At 40.4% G+C, this 9,396-nt stretch overlaps 1 protein-coding gene across 5 annotated transcripts in view; it reads left to right on the forward strand.

Moving 5' to 3' along the window:
- Window positions 1-8,514, forward strand: part of wasf2 (WASP family member 2) — a 42,914-nt gene extending 34,400 nt beyond the window's left edge. For all 5 annotated transcript variants that reach the window (XM_041213409.1, XM_041213408.1, XM_041213410.1 and 2 more), the window contains exon 9: window positions 7,031-8,514. In XM_041213409.1, the coding sequence (XP_041069343.1) occupies window positions 7,031-7,185 (155 nt within the window). In that variant the 3' untranslated portion in view covers window positions 7,186-8,514. The remainder of the gene's footprint in view (window positions 1-7,030) is intronic.
- Window positions 8,515-9,396: the final 882 nt, after the last annotated feature.

Below are 9,396 nucleotides of genomic sequence, written 5' to 3' on the forward strand. Positions count from 1 at the left end.
GAAGAATAAGTATTATTTAAAATGAAGTAAAATAAAACTAATACATGTGATTTTTTATATATATATATATATATATATATATATATATATAATTAATATCTTCAGTTCAGTTGTAATTTTCTTCAAAGGGAAAAATTGTTAGTGCTCACTTAATAATTCAAGGGTTTAATTGCACTATATAGACCAGGAATATCTGTGAATTAGCATTGAATCAGCCAATTTCCATCAGGGCATCAAAAGAAGTGATACAGTTGACTAAAGTTGTCCAGGAAAGAAACAAAAATCAGGGTTCAACATTTCCTTAGCATCTACTGGAAAGTACTTGTGTGTGTTAGGTGGAAATGTTGATGCTGGGCTAAGACTTGTGTCGATTAAGAGATCTGGAGTTGCCTGGGAGAGGAGAGATTGAATCCTGGGTTTTGGGGCTGCCATCAGTACTGGGAGAGCATGGAAGAAGGGATACTGTGTTGAAACGGAGACATCTGCAGAGAAACAACCAATGCAGTGACACTGAGGAGATCAGATTAGGGAAAGGACAGGCAGGGAGCAAAAAATACCAGTGGCTTTATTACAGCAAACAAAGCAAGAGAAGGCTCGGTCCTTAATAATCACCTGAATTACACCTTAATAACTGATGATTGCAGAGCAATGCAGTCTCTGTAAATGGACTAACAATACATAATAAATGTAGGTTTTAGTTTAGCGTGTTTCATCAATCACTTTTGTAGAGACAGAACTATAGGCCCACAGCCCACCTTTCAACATATGACAGTCCAGCTGAATGGAAAACTTAGAGATGTTTGTTTATGAAATAGTGAAGCCAAGTACCAGAACATAGAGCGTGGTGTTAAAATCCAGATAAATCTACAGACACTTTGAGCTCAATTTTCCCAGCCCCCTAGAGGCAGAGGAGGACAGGGAAGTTAGGGGGAGATGGGTTGGGACAGCACCCAGACACAATCCAGCTCCCAGCGATCTTTTGCAGTGGTGGGTGATGAGTAGAATTGGCTGCCTGCTCCAGGAAGGCAGGCAACCATTGAAATGTTTAAGGCCCCAAATAGAGATGATTTAGCGGGCTTGCCAGCAAACTTATGCCAGCAGAACACACTCCCCACTACACGGAGGCCACCATCTCAATGAAGACAGCCTGCTGAGGCTGCTGGAGTCAGAGGCTCCATACTTCTCTCACCTTCAGGGAGAAGAGCGGAGAGGCAGACCTTTGGGAACTACTCACAGAACAGGGAGAGGAGCTTCTGAGGGTCCAGGAGTGCGCTGAGTTTGAAAAAATAGTAAAAAGTGATGTCACAGGAAAGCTGAGAGTTGATTAACTGCTGAGTCCAGCAGTTTTGAATAATTAATCAATAGCCGAAGTGTGTTAGGTATCTGTCAGATTTATCAGTGCTAGTTAAGGGTTATCAAGTTAAGGCCAAGAAAAATAAAGTTAATATGAGTAAACCAAAGTAAAATAAAGTTAATATAAGTGAAATAAAGTTAAGGCATGACAGGGCAGCTCTGTTGCGTTGAATGCATGTCCTGCAGTAAGTGGGAAGTTGTGGACACTACCAGTGACCTAGACAACCAGATGTGCAGGAAGTGTCACCAGCTGCAGAAATTTGAACTACGGATTTCGGAGCTTGAGCTGAGGCTGGGGTGACTCTGGCACGTCCGCAAGGCTGAAAGCAATTTGGATAGCATGTTCAGAGAGGAGGTCACACCACAGGCTAGGAGTATGGAGGCAGAAAGGGAATGGGTGACTGCCAGGCAGTCCAAGAGAACCAGGCAGGTAGTGCAGGAGTCTCCTGAGGTCCCACTTGCTGATCAGTTTTCTGATTTGAATACTGGTGAGGGCGTTGACTGCGACTGCACTCCTCCAAGGAGCCAAGTTCATGGCACCACTGTACAGGAGGGGAGGAAGAAGAGGGGAAGAACAGTAGTGAAAGAGGATTTGTTAGTTAGGGAAACCAGGTTTTACTGTGGCTGTAGATGTAACTGCAGGTTGGTATGTGGCCTCCCTGGTGCCTGGGTCAAGGAAGTTACAGAGTGGCAGCATGACACTTTTCTGGGGGAGGGTGAACAGCCAGAGATTGTAGTTCACTTCAGTACCAATGGCTTAAAAAGGAGAATGAGGTCCTGAAAGCAAATTTCTGAGAACCAGGAAGGAGATTGAAAGCAGGACCTCGAAAACAGTAATCTCAGGATTACTTCCAATCCCATGTGCTAGTAAGCATAGAAATAGAAGAATTGAACACGTGACTGGAGAACTCGTGTAGGAGGGAGGGCATCAGATTTCTGAAGCATTAGGACAGGTTCTGAGATGGGTGGGACCTGTACAAGATGGATGGGCTGCATCTTAGCAGGACTGGGACTAACGTCCTCGCAAGGAAATTCAGTAGTGCTATTGAGGGTTTAAATTAGATTGGCAGAGGGATGGGAACCTGAGACAGAGCTCAGATTTGAGGGAAGCAAAACTGTTAAAAGGAAGTAGTAAAGTAGAAAGCAAAAATAGAAGACAGATGAAGCATATGCAAGCCTCAAACGTGATCGGAATAGAGAGTAACATTTTAAAAAAGCAGAATTAAAGGCACTTTATCTGAATGCACGTAGCATTTACAAAAATGTTGATGATTTGAATGCATAAATTGAGATTAATTGGGTGTGATTTAATTGCCATTTTGGAGACATGGTTACAGGGTGACCAAGATTGTGAACTGAATATCCAAGGATATTCGGCATTCAGGAGGGATAAGCAAAAAGGAAAAGCAGGTGGGGTAGCACTTTTAATAAGGGATGAGATCATTACATTGGTAATAGAGGATCTTAGGTCGAAGGATCAAGCTGCAGAATCAGTTTGGGTGGAGCTAAGAAACATCAAGGGGCAGCTAACATTGGTGGGAGTTGTTGATAGGTCACCAAACTGTAGTGGTAATGTTGTGCACAGTATAAATCAGGAAATTAAAGATGCATGTAATGTGGGTAATACAGTAATAATGGGTGACTTCAATTTACACAGATTTGGGTAACCAAATCAGCACTTATGCTGTGGAGGATAAATTCCTGGCTTGTGTACGAAATGGGTTTCTGGAGCAGTATGTTGAGGAGCCAACTAGGCATTAGGCTATTTGGGATTTAGTGTTGTGTAATGAAAAAGAGCTAATTAATAACCTTGCCCTAAAGGAACCTTTGGGAAATAGTAACCATAATATGAAGGAATTTCACATCAAGTTTGAATGTGATATAGTTCATTCTGAAACAAGATCTGAAATCTGAAGAAAGAAAATTATGAAGTTATGAGAGGCGAGTTGGCTGTGGTGGATTGGGAAAAAGCACAAAGATTGTGTGGTAGACAGGCAGTCGCTAGTATTTAAAGAAACACAACACTGTCTGCATCAGATGTGCATCCCTCAGGTACGAACACCCAAAGGGTATAGTAACTCAACTGTGGTTAACGAAAAAAGTTAAAGATTGCATTAGATCAAAGGAAGTCGTTTTTCAGGATACCAGAAAAAGTGGTAAGCCTGAGGATTGGGAGCAATTTAGAACCCAGCAAAGAAGGACCAAGAAACTGATTAAGAAAGGGAAAACAGAATATGAATGCAAATTAACAAGGAACATAAGGGCGGACTATAAAAGCTTATTTACGTATGTGAAAAGGAAAAGGTTAGCTTGGACAAATGTGGGTCCATTACAAGTGGGGATGGAAGAATTTCTAGTGGAGAACAGGGAAATGGTAGAGAAACTAAATAGTTACTTTGCATCTGTCTTCAGAAAAAGATACAGAAAATCTCCCAGAAATGCTAGGCAAGCAAGGGACTTGTGAAACTGAGGAACTAAAAGAAATGAGTGTTAGTAAAGTGGTAGTACTTGAAAAGCTAACTGGGTTGAAAGTTGATAAATTTCCTGGACCAGATGAACGTCATCCCAGAGTGTTGAAGGAGGTGGTTATCTTTCAAAATTCTATAGATTCTGGAAAGGTTGCTGCGGGCTGGAAAGTAGCAGATGTAACCCCATGATTTAAGAAGGGAGGAAGAATGAAGAACTACAGACCTGTTAGTTTGACGTCAATAGTAGGGAAAATGTTAGAATCTATTATAAAGGATGTGTTAACTGGACATTTGGAAAAGAATGATAAAATTGGGCAGAGTCGACATGGATTTATGAAAGGAAAGTCATGTTTGACAAACTTGGAGTTTTTTTAGGATATTACTTGCAGCATAGATAAAGGAGAACCAGTGGATGTGGTGTATTTGGATTTTCAGAAGGCTTTTGATAAGGCCTCACAGGAGGTTAGTAAATAAAATTAAAATGCATAGGATTGGGAGAAATATGCTAGTATGATTTGAGAATTGATTAACGGACAGAAAGCAGAATAAATGGATCATTCTCATTATGGTAAGCTGTTACTAGTGGGGTACTGCAAGGAGCTGTGCTAGGTCCACAGCTGTTCACAAACTATATAAATTATTTGGATGTGGAGACCAATTGTAATATTTCTAAATTTACCGATGACACCAAACTGGGTGGGAACGTAAGCTGAGGAGGATGCAAGGAGTCTTCAGATAGGCTAAGTGAATATGCTAGAATGTGGCAGATGGAATATAACGTGAATAAGTGTGACGTTATTCACTTTGGTAGAAAAAGCAGGCAGAATATTTCTTAAATGGTGAGAGGTTGGGAAGTGCAGGTGTCCTCGTTCATGAGTCACTAAAAGCCAGCAGGCAAGTGCAGCAAGCAATTAGGAAGGCCAATGGCATGTTGGCCTTCATCACAAGGGGAATTGAGTACAGGAGTAAAGATGTCTCGCTGCAGCTGTATAGATCCTTGGTGAGACCGCACCTGGAGTACTGTGCACAGTTTTAGTCCCCCTACCTAAGGAAGGATATACTTTTCTTGAAGGAGGTTCATCAGATTAATCCTTAGGATGTCAGCATTGTCTTGTGAGGAGAGATTGAGGAGAGTAGATCTGTATTTTCTAAGGATTCGAAGAATGGGGGCCTGACCTCATTGAAGCTTACAAACTTCTCACAGGGTGTGACAGGGTGAATGTAGATGAGATGCTACCCATGGCTGGTGAGTCTAAAACCAGGGGACATAATCTCTGGATATAGGATAGGCTATTTAAGACTGAGATGAGGAGGAATTTCTTCACTCAGAGGGTGGTGAATCTTTGGAATTCTCTACGCCAGAGGGTTGTGGAAGTTCAATCATTGAGCATATTCAAGACAGAAATTGATAGATTTCTAGAGACTAATGACATCAGGGGATATGGAGATAGTGCAGGAAAGTGGCATTGAGATTGATGATCAGCCATGATCTAATTGAATGGTGGAGCAGGCTCAAAGGGCAGAATGGCTACTCCTGTTCCTACCTGTAAGAGGGAGCCTTGCCATTGGGCCTAATGACTTTGATCCTCATACTTTTTAGTATAAATACATATATCTGAGGGTGCCTCTACGTTGAGGTATCTATGGTATCTAACTTGCCTCGGCAGCGCCCATTTCTCCTGCTGCCCCCTCATTGGACTGGGAACATCAGGAATACACCTGCCATTCCTTCAAATGTGAAGGTGATCAACTAAGAGGCTGCCGCTGGGTAGAATACGCTGGAATCTTGTCCCATGTTTATCATCTTTGCTGGATTGTATCATTGCTAGATTGTGGATTCTTTTGTTTTATTGAAAATTTTTGAATGCCATTTCAATTTTGTCTGACTTCATAGCAACAGCTCTCATTATAGAACATGAAAAAGTTGACAACAGAATGAAATTGCAAAGATGGTGGTATAATCTCTCCCTAGCTCGATTTGAGGATGCTAATATCTTGTCAGTCTCCAGCATTAGAATGCTATTGTATTAAGTGTTTGATCTAAAACTGGAACCAGGACACGGCCAGATTGTAAGATTTTGGGGGTCGTTGGGTCACAGACAGGGCACTACAGGAATTCACCAAGGCTCCTTACACAGCACCTTCTAAACCCACGACCACTACCATCTAGAAGTGAGGACAGCAGACACATGGGAACACCACCACCTGGAAGTTCCCCTCCAAGTCACTCACTATCCTGACTTGGAAATATATCGCCGTTCCTTCACTGTCACTAGGTCAAAATCCTGCAACTCCCTTCCTAACAGCACTGTGGGTGTACCTACACCACATGGACAGTAGCAGTTCAAGAAGGCAGCTCACCACCACCTTCTTAAGGGCAACTATGGATGGGCAATAAATGCTGGCCCAGCCAGCGAAGCCCACATCCCATGAATGAATTAAAAAAAAACCTAAATAGGCAGTCGACTAGTCATAAGTAATTTTAAGATGGTTTAAGTTGATTAAGAAGCAAAAGTTTAGATATGATGCATTAGTAATTAGAAAAAGTGTACGACCAGTGACAGGTTCAGTCCCAGGGGATGGAGAAATGGCTGCAGCTGATCTCTGCAGCTCCAGGTGACAGTCCTTCGCGGATTGCAAATGGCAGTCTTCCTTGCCTTGTTTGCTTTTCCCTCGGTTTGGCTCAGACATCAGGAGGCTCTTGGTCTTCTCCCAGGCTGTTGTTCATTTCCCTTTCCTCCTGGGTACCCATTTATATAACCTATCTCTGGAGGCTGGTAGCTTACCCAGTGTCAATCCCCTATCTCAATCCTTCAGACCAATGGGTGCGGGGCAGCTACTCAGACTGTCGGGCTGGTTGCCATCCTTCCCTTGTTCGTCTTCCTGCTGAGGTCTGCTTTTCTGTTCACATCCTGCTCAGGGTCATGCCTTGGTCTTTTCTAAACATCTGGGAGATAAGGGGGTGCACAGGACGCCACTTAACTCAGGAATGTCAACGTAGCAGCCTGAACTAATGCAGTTCTTAGGTCAAAGTGTTTGGAAAGAGAGGCAATCAGTGCTGCTTAGAAAATCCTATAAAATGCAGAAGATACCTGCTTAGATTAGAGCTCTTTTTTTATTTATTCAAGACCCCAATTTCTTCCAAGATGACCTATTTTTAATGTGATGGATGAACCTAGCATTTCAAACCCATTTTGTTTATTTGTTAGGCTTCCAGCTTCGTAAAGTTGAAGAGCAACGAGAGCAAGAGGAAAAGCGGGACCGGGTTGGAAATGATGTGGCCACGATCCTATCTAGACGTATAGCAGTTGAATACAGTGATTCTGAAGAATCAGAATTTGATGATGAGGAATGGTCTGACTAAGCTGGGCTATGCTGACATGTGAATCACCAGCTGCCAATATTCATTTGTTTGAAAAGCCAAACTTTTTCCAACAATGCCTTCACACACAGATGTAGTACTCTAATGTATTATTTGCACAGGCTGTGAATCTGTTGGGAAGATGCATGTCAGACAAGAAAACACTTGACATTATTACAGAGGGCTTATAATGTATGAAGTGCCACATTTACAAAGCAATAAAATAGACTTGTCCTTGTAGGGTTCACCATATGCACTGCATGTATGTATATTTCAACCAGGATAAATGCGCTAAAAACCACTGGATTCCTAAAATGAAAACATCTTGCTGCCTTGTATCAGACTTTAATTGCAGTGCACATGACCATCCAACAACAAAATTATATTTATCAGCCAATATTTTCTTCTATATAAATTAATGGTATTCTTCCTTTTAATCAAATATTGTAGTTAGAATGATGGAATTCTATAATCTTGTACATCAGCTATACAAAAATATATATGCAGATATAGTTTAGAGTCCATATTCACATTTGCTCGTGCTAATCAGGTTTATATAAATACTTCAAAATGTTCCTATTGATTTAAATAATCTAATTTTGTGTAATTAGCAATGTCACCAAAGTGCTTTATTGAACAAAGTTTTAAAGGGAACATATGTAAAATGTCTTGTAGGAACCTTCAGGCCGTAATGGTTTTCTTTTATAATATGGCAACATGTTCCTAAAATAAAGTACCAACTTCTTGTATTAAATGCCTGCAGGTATATAATGGTAATTGGCTGTAAGGAAGCATTTAATGATAGACCAAAAAATGACTCTAAACTTATGAGGGAACTGCAATTGAATCTTTGCTTTGTTTACATCATTTGTAAGTGTTTCTACATCTTGCTTATGCAATCATTCAGCGAAAGGATGTGAGGGGAGAGCTTCACTGACAAACTATGCAAATCTAGCGCTAGTCAAACTAACATAATATGGAATGTTATGTACAATAAAATGTGTTCAAAATTACCTTGATCTAAATTTAAGATTATTTTCTTAGTGTTTTCAGGTTGATATTGTAATTATACAGCATCAGAATCAGGTAGCTGGGTAAATGAAATTCTATATTTCCTCCCGTTTTTGCTCTTATCTCCCTGGTGTGGGCAATTGCATTTGTTAATCTGGAATTACTCCAAGTAATTTCAAAAGAACTTAAACAAGGCTTAACTATAACAGGGATGCTCACAAGAATGTATTTAATTAGAATTATATGTAACTAAAGATCATGTGCAGAATTTGCTACGGACTTCCTGAAGACTGTTAAAATAAATGATTACCAAAACGGTTATACTTAATTGGGCCTGATTTATTTAATATATGCATTATTATTGTTTCCTCCTTTGTATTGAGTGATGATTGCACCATTGCTTTAGACTTCTGCTTTTGAAATTTGATTTTAATAAACTGAAGCTGCATTGAGCACGTCAACATATTGTGAAAAATGCAGAAATGTATCCAAAATATCCCCCTTAATTAGCCTGCAGTTTAGCAAAACATGGCAAATAATGATGGTGACATGAATATTGTAAGGTCTGAACTGATATGCATTAAAGTAGGAAAAGGGCAAAGTCCATCAATTTCCAAAGTAGAAAACAAGGAAAGGAGGAGAAAAGGTATTTTAAGTTATTGGAGCATATTGTGTTTTTTCTCCTTTTTAAAATAAAGTAGCCTGACACCCCAGTGCATTATAGAGGGAGTGCTGCACTGTCAAAAATACTGCCTTTCGAATGAGATGTTAAACAGAGGCTTTGTCTGCCTAATGGGTATGAAAATTCCACTGGCATTATTTGAAGAGCAGCAAGAGTTCCCCCACTGTCCTGACTAAAGTTTTTATATCTCAACCCATACATCAAAAGCAGATTATACCTTATTGTTATTTGTGGGATCTGTACACAAATTGCCTGTTGCATTTGCCTACATTACAATAATGACTACCGCTGAACTAACTCTATCTTGGTGAGTTATTAAGCACTTTGGGACATCCTGAGGTCATGAAAGGTAGTTATGTAAAGCATGTTCTTTTATCAAAAAATTGAGTTTATTGAAATGGTTTTAGTGAAGCTGATAATCCGGGAGAGCACCATAGAAATTGCTCATCAAGTGAGACATGGCAAAATGAAAATATGAAGGTGATGGGTGGGGGTTGAGAAGAGAAAAAATAACTAGACTG

This window comes from Carcharodon carcharias, chromosome 19, assembly GCF_017639515.1.
Source record: "Carcharodon carcharias isolate sCarCar2 chromosome 19, sCarCar2.pri, whole genome shotgun sequence".
In the NCBI taxonomy this organism is placed as follows: Eukaryota; Metazoa; Chordata; class Chondrichthyes; order Lamniformes; family Lamnidae; genus Carcharodon; species Carcharodon carcharias.